Source organism: Falco rusticolus, chromosome 2 (assembly GCF_015220075.1).
Source record: "Falco rusticolus isolate bFalRus1 chromosome 2, bFalRus1.pri, whole genome shotgun sequence".
Classification (NCBI taxonomy): domain Eukaryota; kingdom Metazoa; phylum Chordata; class Aves; order Falconiformes; family Falconidae; genus Falco; species Falco rusticolus.
This window is the reverse complement of record NC_051188.1, coordinates 86,764,673-86,778,350: the sequence shown is the minus strand read 5'-3', so window position 1 is coordinate 86,778,350 and position 13,678 is coordinate 86,764,673. Positions and strand designations below refer to the sequence as shown.

At 36.5% G+C, this 13,678-nt stretch overlaps 1 protein-coding gene across 1 annotated transcript in view; it reads left to right on the top strand.

Annotated features, from left to right (window-relative positions):
- IL1RAPL1 (interleukin 1 receptor accessory protein like 1) overlaps positions 1-13,678 on the top strand; it is a 673,650-nt gene that overhangs the window by 495,210 nt on the left and 164,762 nt on the right. Inside the window, exon 5 of the mRNA XM_037378448.1 lies at positions 857-931. Coding sequence (XP_037234345.1) covers positions 857-931 — 75 coding nt within the window. The remainder of the gene's footprint in view (positions 1-856; positions 932-13,678) is intronic.

Sequence of the window (13,678 nt, the reverse complement as noted above, 5' to 3'; positions counted from 1 at the left end):
TTACAAAAGTTGAAGCTTTCCCATGAACATTTACTATCAATTTTAAAGAAAAAAAATATGTGAATGTTCTTTTTTTGTATAACATGCATACATCTGTCAGAGATCAGTGAAGACTATGCTTGCTAAAACCAACAAAACTAGTAATAATCAGTGTCACTTCTATGAATTAAGCATACAGATGATTAATCTAGTAGAATACCTGCACTATTTAGCTGCATGCTTCAAAACATGCTCCAACAACTTTCAGAAGGTTTTTCTCCACTACAAAACTCTTCCTAGGCCACAATTTACAAAAGCCTACTAATATTATTTCAGGGTAGATCAAAAGGGAGGAGGAAAGTCACCTTATTAGGAATCTTAACTTTATTTCACTATGTCCATCCCTTGGATTTTGAAAACCGTGCCTTTTCTGGTAGTCTACTTTCAAAGGTTTCAGTGACAATAATATCTTTTTAAATAAATTTTTCATCAAATATTCAAAATTGTTTTACAGTAACTTAGTTTACTTCTCTGTTAATGAGTATATTTGAAAGAAAGGTAATTAAATATTTTAACAAACTATTAAATGCTGGATAATACTTATGAAAACAAAATTGTATCAGTGCATGGGTTTTGTGAGGGTTTAAAGAGATGTTGATTTAACACAAGTGCTTTCAATACCTTAGCACATGAAAGATTCTAAATTTTGGTGCTATATTTACTCTCTAAGCAAAAGTATTTACAGCTACTGAAGGCATGGATATTATTTAAATAAAAGAAAACCTAAAGCATTACTGAAACAATAGGTATAAAATCAAGTCTTATTGTATCCAGTAATAATCAGAAAACTATATTTGTGAATTTCTTTCTTTTCTAGCACCGCTAACAGATAAACCACCAAAGCTTTTACACCCATTGGAGAGTAAGCTAACAATTCAGGAGACCCAGTTAGGTAAGTAGCAAACACAACATTTCTATTCAAATTGTATGAAGGTATTTGATGTCTTAATGTATGATGGTAATGTGATGGTATGTTGACATTAATAATTTCATTGAAAAGGCATTGCATGTGCTTTGTTTCCATACAGAGATGTATCATATAACATCTAGAAGATTGTTCACAAAAAAAATGGTAGTAATTAATACTGAATTCTAAGCTCTTGAATAATTATTGGTACTTGTTTTTACCTTTGCTGAGAGCCTCAGCTTATCTGTGTATTTACATATATTTACTGTGGGATTCAGTGGGTTTTTATGGTTTAAAATCTGCTTGCAAGACTTCTTTTCTTTAGCTATTCCTTACAGAATTGTGAAGATCCTCTGTAATTATAAATGTGCTGGTCTAAAGTCATCTAACAGTGAGAAGTTAACATAATAGCATCTGATTATTTTGAATGTATGAATAGATATGTAAAGATGAATGGAAAGAAACTAGTGCATGAAGAAGCCATTTTGTTTCACTTTTCCTAGCCTAGTGGATGGTGGGTATGTTTTGTCACTTTGATCTCCTACCGCAGTACAGGTAATTAAGGCTCTAATGCTGAGTGCACGTTACTACACTTTGCAGGGTATAACAACCCATCTCCTTTGTGTATTGACACAGAAGGCAACTTGTAAGAAACAAACAGTCCTCAGTAGGTTACACTGGAATTATGCTTTGGTGTCAGAACAGTAACGTATCGATAGATCTTCTAACATGGTCGCTACAGAAAGAAATGGAAACAGATCTGGTGCAGCACAACACCTGAAAAAGCAGAAGGCTTGCAAATTAATTCTGACAGTCATTGGCAGAATGTTCTATGGTGCTTGCCATCTTATGGCTAATAGTGGCCAGAGGATAATTCATATTTATTTTGATAGTCGTAAAATATTACTTAAAATGATTCATACTATTCAGGTAATCTTCTGAGACACTGATACACGTTTTCAGAAACAATTCTGTAGAAAACAGGTGTAACATATTTCCTTCTAGAGCTACTTTCTGTTCTGAAGGTATTGTTTCTGATATATCAACTTAGAAAACTTTTCTGTATGACAATCCTAGATGATTTTACCTTTTTATTTGAATGCAAGCCTAGGGAACAGAAAGCAAAATAACCCCACACATTTTTTTTCCTAACTAATGTTGCTGACTGAGATAGTTTTGAAAAAAAAAACAAAAACAAAAGGCAGAACATTTGGGGGCTTTTATGTTGTCTTGCTAAATATGCTGTATGAGTGAGACTATTTCAATAAAAGTGTAATTATTAATGGCTTTTTATGTATGATTTTTAAAATTACTTATATATTTGATTTCTCATAGTTCTAAGAAACAGATAAAATAATTTCAGGAGTGCTGGGTTTAAAAAAGAAACTTTTCAGAAAACATGAAAGAGCTAGTTTGAAAATGTCACTTTCAGACACAGATGGGAAAGTCTGACTGTAAATGAATGTGAAACTACAATACTTTGCCTTATATCAAGAAGCTGTTGTTTAAAAGCCTGTGAAAAAGCCTGTGAGAACTGGCACAAGTGCAAAAAAAAAATGGTAGTTCTCTGACAGGAGAATTAAGTTGTTCTACTCTTAGATTTAATATCTTGGTCCTGATAATTTTTGAAAGCTCTGTTTCACTGAGGAAAGCTGGTGTACCTTTCAGGGGACCAGTTCATATCCTGTGAAAAATCCAAAATAATGTTGGAATAATGTAGCATTTCACCTAGTCAAAACTTAGAAAATTACCTAAACCAGCAGTCTCCTACACACCCACCTGAGGCTTGGGGTGACCACATGTTGCAGACTGGTCCGGACACTGCCAGAAAACATGTTAGTCCTCCAGAATGTGTTTGGGATAGTGTGTTTGTTCCTTATTTGGAAAATACATGTGTTGGTGGAAGAGGGAGAGGTGAAACGGGTGTCACAGAAAAGGGAGAGCAAGGAACTAGAAGCCTGAAGTACTCTGGGATTTCGTTAGCAGGTCACCAGTTGGTTCAGTGGGGAGCTGGGGCAATCCCCGCTCTCTTCCCATATTTCTGCACTTCTTATCTAGCAGTCTTCCACCTCAACTTGGAAACCAAGCGGGTCGCAACTGTCAGGGCAGGCCCTGGACAGTGCATACATAATTTACAAGGATGTGTGTGCTTCTCCAGGTGCACATGGTGTGCTGAAGGTTCAGTAGTGATGGTTCACCTAAAAATCATCCCCTGCCAGCAGTCCTCTGGGTATTGGTGCTTGGCACACTTTTGAGGAACCCCTCAGTAACCCCAGTGTTTGCTGCTGGAGGAGCTACTGGAGTACAGTTCTTAAACAGGGCACCTCCATGCAGTGTCTAAATCAAGGTAGGAAGAGTCCAGATGTATCTAATTCATTTGTCTCCAGCACGTTGAATGACAGAGATATCTGACACTTATAGCTGATACATTGGTCTCTTCTACATACCAATTAAAATTAATGTCATGGGACCATGGACCTGTTGTATTATTGTGTTGTATGGCTTCCGTAAAACCGCATCAGACCAAAAGGTGACTGCATATTAAGGAAGGAGTTTCTCTAAGGGGTGACCGATAGAGTGTTATAGCATAAACTAACAATTGCAGTTTAACTTAAGATGAGGAAAGCAAACAGAGCTGGAGAATCTTCACACCTCACTCCTTCACACCTCAGGAGTCCTACAGGCTCCCTTCATGCTCACCCAACTAGTCATGGAAAAGGTGTCCCACTGTTCAGCTGATGTTTGGGGGAGTGTTAAACATGGCTGCACCACAATGAGAAACCTTAAGAGAGTCACAGGAATCCTGACACCTCCTCCAAAATATCTTTTTATTACACTGATTAGTAACCTGAAAAGCACTAGAGAGAAACACAGGGTACAAATTGGAGGAGAAATTAATTTCTCAAAGGTCTTGCTTAAAAGACAGCATGAGACAGCCAAAAAGCATGAAGCATGGAAATCCTACATGAGGAAAGAAAGATTAGTTCCCAACTTAATCCTGTTCTGCATTTAATGTTTTTTGGTTTGTAACTTCACTTCCAGTTTCATAATCAATACCTTAATCCTGTTGCAAAGGTAAAAATACTGTTTTCTTTTTAAACTTTTCTCCTGTTGAAAAGGTTCTTGGATAACTGTGGTGACCTCAGTATAATCTGCTCCTCTGGAAACCATGACTCTAGATAAAATATTATGTCAGATACTGTCTTCAAAAGTACGCAGCCTGCAAGAAGCCTGGAGCTGTAATGAGATGAGGAGCATTTCCCACTCAGCTCTGAGCTGCCCTGTGGCCTGGCAGCAGCACAGGTTAGGAGGGGCAGTAAAGTAGGCAAAGAATGGGAGGCAAGGGGACAGAAGACACCGTTAATGAAGAATTGCCCAAGGGACTGAATCCTCACAATATTCTTCCTCTTACTTTCAACATGCAAACAAAATCGAAGAAATCCCTGCTAACATAAAAAAACCCCTTGTAATAACATAAAACTACAAACCTTTCTGTTCAAACCTGTTCAGAAAGGGATTGTTTCTTACATATGAAAAATCCTAAAATGTCATATACCTGTATTTTTAATTCTAGAATTATGTAGATATTATATATTTATGGTATAAATATATCATAACTATGATATCTTTCTTTATATAGAAATTACGTTCCAGTTTTCTATATTGGTAAATTCTGAATCTTTTCTGTTTCACCTTCAGGTAACATTGTTTTTCCCATCAGCCCTGTCAAATATCTGCCCCCCTCAAGGAAACAGGAATACTTTTAGTCTGTCTCAAGAAAATCTGATTTTAGTATCCAATTAGTGCACCTTCATGTTACTAAAGAAGACAGCTTTGTCTCCACAACAGGCAGTAACATATCTGAATTAAAAAAACAAACACAAAACCAAAACAAAACAAAAAAACACAACCACGCAATAATTACTTTAAATGCCTGACAATCTAGTTAGCCTGTGTCTTGCCCATTTTTTGGTTCTGGCTCCTGGTTCTGCAGAAGGCTGTAGTTTGAAATGCCAAAATTCACCTAGAAAAATAAAGCAATTGTTGAATTATTTTTTTGTTAGGCTTGATGTTAGAGAAAAGAAAAAAGGAATAAAGGATTTCCAGCAGTATACGAATGGACCTAAAAGATAAGTTTGGACAGGCACCTAACCACTTTCTCTGTCATTTGAATGAAACAATTTTTCGTGAATTTCATCCAACACTAAAAAATTACTCTTGTGACCAAATATGCAGTGAATGATCTCCTATTTGTTTTTAGGCCATTATTTCAATAAAATTAAATTTACTATCACCTAGTGAATTGGGGATTGCTTCTTTCTCCCCCTTCCCAACACATGTTCAAGAAAGTATAACTAAAACTACTTTTAATGTATTTTTTCTAAAGTATGAATACAAAGAAGTTCCAGAGGTAAATCATCAGGAAGAGGAGAATGTTACTTCATTTAGAGCACTGTGTTGTCATAACAGGTCTTCTACACAAATTGGCCTTGTTAATGATAAAAGCCCTCCTTAACTATCTTAACCAGTAGTTATATAAATAAATTAACTAAAGTGATATGAAATAACTAGCAATCTGTGCTAGTTAAAATGAAAAAATATCTAAAATAATAAATTTTCATCTCTACATGTTTCATCTAAATGTTATATTCACTCTATAACAGGAACAGATTTTTTTTTAGTTATGATATAGGGATTTTTGTTTATCTGTTCAATTATACCAACATTCTTTAAACCAAATCAATCCTTTTCTCAATCATGTGATTCAGTTGGACACTTTTGTTCTTTGATATAGCCTATGATTAGATCAATGTGATATGGGCAACAGTTTTACATTGGAATAATCAAAACTGTAAATTCAGAATTTACTTCTCACATATCAATCTTTTTAATTACCTGAGAGCTGGGGTTTTCCTTTCTGAAAACAACAAGGGGTGTTTCAAATAGGTAAAAATTAGAAAAGAAATAAAATATTAAAGTCTCTTTCTTTTTTATGTTTGAATTATTTATTGTAAAAAGTTAGTTTTCAAGAAACTAAAATTTTTAAAGAAATATTTCATTGAGAAATTCCTAGCCTCACTGTTCTAAAATGTTTCAGTTTAATACCAGATCATAATTTCTGGGCTGAAGTATAGTTTCATGTACTCACTTAGTCAAATAGCAGGACATTCAATGGAAAAATCTTTGCTTAAAGACTCACTTGCACAATTAATGTTTTAACTGCAGACTGGTTCATGAAAATTGAAATGTTTGGATGTGGTGTAATGGATGAAGATAACATGTATTCTCAGCATCTGGGAAAAACCACAAAAGTATCTGATCATTTTTCCCTACAGAGATAGACATCAAAATGCAAACCAACCATTTAGGGAAATAATGTACAGGACAACTTTTACCTAACTCTGACTCAGGCAAAAGTTTGTATATTGCTAGTATTTTTGTAGTCTTTTTGCCAATAATGATTGCTAGATAGCTCAACCAGTTCAAGCCCTGTTGTTGTGGTATCAGTGAGGACCATTATGGGAGGAACATGGGGAAAACTGAAGGGCTCATGAAGTCTCAGAAACAATGACAATGACAGCAGTAGCATTTCTTAGTCCCTTTAGATAAATTTGTTAAATATAAGTATTATCTCCTGGTTTTTGTAAATGCACTCAAGCAGTAAAATTCAGTGAGGCAGAGCTGGAAGGGAAAGGAAGATAAAAAAGCTGTTTTATTTCTTTCTTTAAAGCAGTGCTACTAGGAAACTCAGAATATTAGAATACCTACTTTACCATATGTATAGTTTTTTAAATCCAACTAGATACAAGCTGAACAAAATCTCATACAAGCTATTTTACACATTCTACTGGAAAGAGAGAAAATAATCTTCAAAATTTTTTTGCTTGGCATTTTCAGCTAAACTTTCCAATTCCAAATGAGGAAGTATAGCATAGAAGTATATTCTCAAAGTAAGGAATGAACTGAGGACTTCCAAAGGTCTTGATTCAGGGGGGAAAAATCTAGTAAAGAAGAAAATCACATGGTAATAATGAAGATGTTAATCACTAAGATCTGATTAATAAAAAAGAGAAAAATGCTTCTGACTACCCTATAGTCTTTTCTTTAAACTTTCAACCTTCAGATTGCATTAATCCAATATTGTGTAGATGAGGCTGTCCATGAAGGGACAAACTTAGTTTGCTAAAAAAGAGGCAATATGTGAGTCAGAAACATTCAACTGCACTAAGGAAAAATTTGTAGTTACAGCTCAGTGACAACATGTAAACGGATTTTTTCTTTCACTTTTCTTTAATTTAATAAAACCCTAACATGTCATAGTTAAAATATCAGAAATAGCATGTCTATGTATTTTACATGTTCTGTTTCTTTCTTCATCTGTCTGTGAATCTGAGAATATATATACATGTATACCTAATCTCTCCCTATATATATAACATATATATAAGTTAAGACAAAACTTGACAATACATTTGTTCAAATTTTATCTCACTTTATTAATGCTTTCTCTGGGAGACATTTATCTGATTTAATGATTGAACAATACAATTTCTTTATTCATGTTAGATTATAATCCATTGAGAAATGTCTGCTCTAAAGGGTATTATAAGCTATAAGTATCTGAGGTACTTTCTGTGTTAAGCGTCTAAATAAGATTTAATGCAATAAAAAGGTATCCATCCAGTCTCTCTGCAACTATGTACATTTCATTTTTTAAGTTTAGATTAGATAAATGAGAATTTTCAGTTTCAAATTGTTTGTGCAATTTTTCTCATTTCCTGTTAAAATGGTAAACATTCAGTTTGATTTTATAATATGATAGAAGACTGTGGAACATCAGAAGATTTTCCATATCAGTTGGATAATAGTCCAAAAGTTTGATTTCCTATTTAAGATTTTCTTAAATAATTAAAAGGTATATATTTCTTACTAGCAGGATAAAATATAATCAGATACAGCAAAACTTCTATAAGAATTCTCTGTTGGAAACAGCAGGATATAGCTTACTGTAACAAAGGTAATAATAAATACAGAATACCATATATCAATACTGCAATTTAGAAATAGGCACCTACTGTACATGATTTCCAGCCTGTGTAAATATAGTCCTAGAAAGACTGTAACTGTGCAAATTTGAAGCATCAGAAATCACATTGTTCTGTGATTGCTTTTGCCCAAAATGTGTTTCTAAATTACACGTAAGCACTTTATTGTATCCAAAGTTGAAAGATACACAAATATTTCCTTGCATACAAAAAAAGCCAACCATCACGTAATGCTATTATGTAAAAGCATTGAAATTTTAAGTACTAATTGTCAATATTGAAATTTAATACCACATCCTAAGTATTTATCATTGATAACTATTTTAAATTAATGAACTCTTCCAGAATATTCTGCTCTAAAGATACAGATCTCTTGTGAGCAGCAGCGGTCCTCGCATGTAAAGCCAATCTCAATAACAATGTCTTTGAGCTATCAGTGGAATGACAAACACTAGTATAGTTTTTTTTCTCCCAGGAAAATCTGCTTTTGAGTTCCAGAATAAATGCTTTGCAGCATTATTGGTGAAGTCAGCATGTGTTCGTGCAGTCCAAATGAGGAGTGGTTTTACAAAAAGCTGCATTGAACATTGTTCTTGTTTTAAAACATACTGTGGATTTGTAGTCTGGATTAAGATTTAGTGCTGTACACAGGTTTCATTCTGAAAAATCCATCTAAATCTGCATGCATTCTTAATAGCAATCATTAACAAAGGCTTGACAGTTTGTCATGTCAATAGAAAACAGAAAATTATTTAGAGGAACACTGAAGGGCTTAAGTGCTTGTGATAAACTCTTACAGTTTAGATATCATGTATTTTGACTATTTTGAAACAGTCAGTTGAACAGGATCCTTTACATATATGTTAACGAATGTTCAGATTGCGTATACTGAGGTGCTATTCTTGTCTGTTTACATAGCATATTATGGATGAGTACACAGGATATAGTATCCCTAGAATTAATCAACACACATTTGTTATAGATGTCCAATTCACTAGCTATTTAATTTTATATTATTTTTAATAACTGAAGAACTTGCAAATAAAAACTTCTGAAAATTCAGTTCGATGCTACATAGCATAACTGATTTTAAAAAACTAAATAATTCCAGCAATCATTTATTTAAGGCATGTTTTGTAAGCCTTCATGTAACACTTCGGCAATAAACGCAAGATCCAGAACTACAGGTCAGTGAACTCCTTTGCTTTGTGTTAGGCTTGAGGTTATTTGAATACATATGTTTATTAGTCTAAATTTCATATTTGACAACAAATTACCAAGTGTGTTCAACATTCACATGCCAATCATAATTTGTGTCCTATATCCCTCTCAGAATGCTCTAGACAGCTATAAACAAAAGATAACACAATAGTATTTTTCATAATCCATCATCCTTTAATTTCTTATCCTTTACCTAAGGTATTTCTGACAATGGACTACTTAGTTACCTTTTCTTGTTTGCATGCAAGAAAGTAAAATATCATCTGAAACAAGAGCTCAAGGTGCTTAGTTTTCATGCCAATCTGAAAGTATATATATATATATATATGTATATATGTATTAAAAAGTCCAAATACAAAGAAACTAGTTTTAAAAACTTGTTTCACTGAACTCACCAGTAACTCTTGGGAGCCATGGAGCTAGGAAGTTAAGAGAGAGAAGGCATTCTGTTCAGTAAAACCAGAATTTAAATTTACACCTCAGGATCTAGTTATTGTGAAGGCCCATCTTGGGTACCTACCTTGAACTCTGCAGTAAATGTCACCTTCCAGTGTATCAGTCATTTCAACCACTTAAAGTATCCTTCAAATAGATATGTACTATATTACAAATATACTGGTCTCATTCCAATAACTAGTTTATAATAACTGAAAATATTTGTAGGAAAGGAAGTATTAAAAAAATGTCATAGTTATCAAGAAATAAAACATAAGTGACTATTTATATTCACTACAGAAACAGATGAAGTGTATACTTTAACCCACATTAGGTTTATGAAGAAGAAAATTATAACAAGCACTAACAAAATTACCTCTCTACATGAATGTAATGGATTGGAGATGTGAGGCTGTAGGGTCATATGTTTTGTTTCTTTCACAGCTTTCTAGGTAATTCACTTGAAATAATTAATACTTGTATTTTATAATAATTAATTAATGCCCAGATTTTTATGTAATTGCTAAAAGCATGCATTGTACATTTCTGTTCATTAAAAATCATAAGAGGACTAGCTTCTTGATGCTGACTTTGTAATATTTTTAGAGATTGATACTACTTACAGGTTTCTCATAGTTTAAATAATAGTAGAGGTTTTTAGTGAGTTTGTTGTGTGTGGTTTCAATCACTCGATAGTTTCTTTCAAATAAAGAGCATTATTCACACAAGTCAAAATTAGAGGCTTTCTTTTGGAACACATTTTCAAATTTTAATATAGATATTCAATTCTTATATAAAGATTACTTACAAACAAAGCAGCTGATGCTGTACAATCTTTCTTTAGTTTGTTTTTTTGTTGTTGTTTTTGTTTTTGTTTGTTTGTTTGTTTTTGTTTTTGGTTTGGTTTAGTTTTGGTTATGTTTTGATTTCCTTTGTCAAGTGGTAATCAATGTCAAAATAGATATTTTATCATAGATACAGTATCCGAGGTGCCATTTTTAGTTTCCCAGTGCTTTGGAAAGGTCAGGCATTTTCAAAAGATTATAAACATACCTCCCATCATGTGAGCACTCAAATCAGTGAGATTATTATTCTTTCTGAAAACAAATAAACAAATAAACAGGAGTTACATTTACAAAGGCAGAACCCAAGCCTGAAATTCTTTAGAATGACTATTAGGCAATGAAAAATCTTTAGTTTGTCTGAGGTGTTGCTCAGAATAATTTACTTATATAGTAGACACATTTGCTGATGTGTTACTATCAACAACAGTTCAACCTAGTTTAAGTCAAAAATTAAAATGAGGAATAAAACGCTATAGTAGTATTTACTGAAGGAACGCATACAAAAAATAACTGCGTATTTGAAAGACTTTTATAAGAGCATTGGTAGCTCTTAAAATTCTCTGCCTAATGTTTTAGTTCGGTGAATATTTGAATCCTTTTTCAGAATAACAGAATCACAAAGTAACAGAATGGTCAGGTTGGAAGGGACCTCTGGAGATCATCCAGTTCAAACCGCCTGCTAAAGCAAGTTCACCTAGAGCAGGATGCACTGTGTTGTATCCAGGTGGGTTTTGAATGTCACCAAAGGAGACTCCATAGCCTCTCTGGGCAGCCTATTCCAGTGCTCTGTAACCCTCAAAGTAAAGTTCTTCCTCATATTCAGAAGGAACTGGCTATGTTTCAGTTTGTTGCCTGTTGCCCCTTGTCCTCTCATTGTCTGCTCCCGTCCTCTTTACATTTACACTTGAAACATTTACATGCATTGATAAGATCCCCTCTTAGCCTTCTCTTCTCCAGGCTAAACAGACCCAGATCTCTCAGCCTTTCCTCATAAGGGAGATGCCCCAGTCCCCTCATCATCTTCACAGCCTTTGCTGGACCCTCTCCAGCAGTTCCCTGTCTCTCTTGAACTGGGGAGCCCAGCACTGGACACAGCACTCCAGATGGGGCCTCACCAAGGCAGAGCAGAGGGGCAGGATTACCTCCCTTGACCTGCTGGCCGTGCTCCTCCTAATGCACCCCAGGATCCCATTGGCCGCCTTGGCCACCAGGGCACACTGCTGGCTCATGGGCAACTTGGTGTTGAGCAGAACTCCCACATCCTTCCCTGCAGAGCTGCCTTCCATCCAGCAGGTCAAGCCCCAGCCTATACTGGTGCATGGGGTTGTTCCTCCCCCAGTGCAGGACCTTACGCTTGCTTTTGTTGAGCTCCATGAGGTTCCTCTCCACCCAACTCTCCAGCCTGTCCAGGTCTGAGATGAGCTCCAGCATGAGCTGCTCCATCACTTTTCCAGGGATGGAGGTGAAGCTGACTGGCCTGGAGTTTCCTGGGTCCTCCTTCTTGCCCTTTTTGCAGATTGGAGTTTTCCTCTAGTCTTCAGGCACCTCTCCTGTTCTCCATGGCGTTTCAAAGATGATGGAGAGTGGCTTGGCAAAAACACCTGCCAGCTCCCTCAGCACTCAGGGTGCATCTTATCAGGGCCCATGGATTTGTGGGTGTCAGGTTTGCCTAAATGATCTCTAACTCAACCCTACTAAACCCAAGAATCTTTCTTTCTGCAGACTCTCTTGCCTGCAGTTTCTGGGATTCCTAAGGGCCAGCAGTAAAGACAGAAGCAAAGAAGGCATTCAGTAACTCTGCCTTCAGTAACTTCTGTGTCCTTCATCACCAGGGCACCCACCCCATTCAGCAGTGGGCCCACATTTTTCCTAGTCTTCCTTTTGCTACTGATGTACTTGAAGAAGCCTTTCTGCTTCTCTGTGACCTCCCTCACCAGACTTAATTCCAAACGACCTTAGCCACCTCCCTACATGTCCTGACCACATGCCTATACTCCTCCCAAGCAGCCTGTCCATTTTTCCGCATTCCATAAGCTTCCTCTTTCTGCCTGAGTTTTTCCAGAAGCTCCTTGCTCATGCACAAAGGCCTCCTGCCCCCTTGGTTTGATTTCCTACTCATGGGGATGTACCTATCTTGAGCTTGGAGGAAGTGGTGCTTGAGTATCAGCCAGCTCTCTTGGATGCCCCTATCTTCTAGAGCCTTAATGCATGGGATTCCTCCAAGTAGTTCCCTGCAGAGGCCAAAGTTAGCTCTCCTGAAGTCAGGGGTGGCAATCCTACTTGGTTTTCTGCTTCTTCCACAAAGGTTCCTGAACTCCACCATCTCGTAGTAACTGCAGCCAACACTGCCCCCAACATTCACATCCCCAACCAGCCCTTCTTTGTCTACAAAGGCAAGATCTAAGAGCACACCTTGCCTCATTGACTCCACCACCTGTATCAAGAAGTTATTTACCAACACTGCAGGAACCCTCTGGACTGCATAAGCCTGGGTGTGTTGTCTTTCCAGCAGATATCAGGGAGTCTGAAGTCCCCCATGAGAACCAGGGCCTATGATTGTGAGGCTAGCTCCAATTGTCTGTAGAAGGCTTCATCGACTTCCTCTTCTTGATTAGGTGGCTTGTAGTAAGCACCCACAACAGTCTCCCCCATGCTGGCCTGCCCCTTTATCTTGAAACAAACTCTTGCTCTGAATCCATACGTAGATAGAGCTCAGTACATTCCAGTTGTTCCCTCATATAAAGAGCAACTCCACCACCTCACTTTGCTGGCCTGTCTTTCCTAGAAAGTACGAAGCAATCCATGACAGCATTCCAGTCATGGAACTATCCCATCATGTTTCTGTAGCTGCAATGAGATCATGGCCTTGTGACCGCATGCAGATCTCTAATTCCTCCTGCTTGTTCCCCATGCTGCATGCATCGGTGTACAGGCATTTCAGAGAGGTAATCAAGCATGCAGGTTTCCCAGGAGGGGTGTGTATGAGGATCCATCACAGTGACACACATCAGAGTTGTTTTAAGTGTTTCTTATGTCAGTCTCTCCTTGAGTTAAGGAAGACAGGGTATGTTGAAAATGGAGTTTGGTTTCCAGGGCAGTCAGAGCCAGGACAATGGCAGAAGGGACTGTACAAGCTCCTACTTTTACAGAAAAGAGAAGTCTAGGGAGGAGAGAAATTTTTCTGC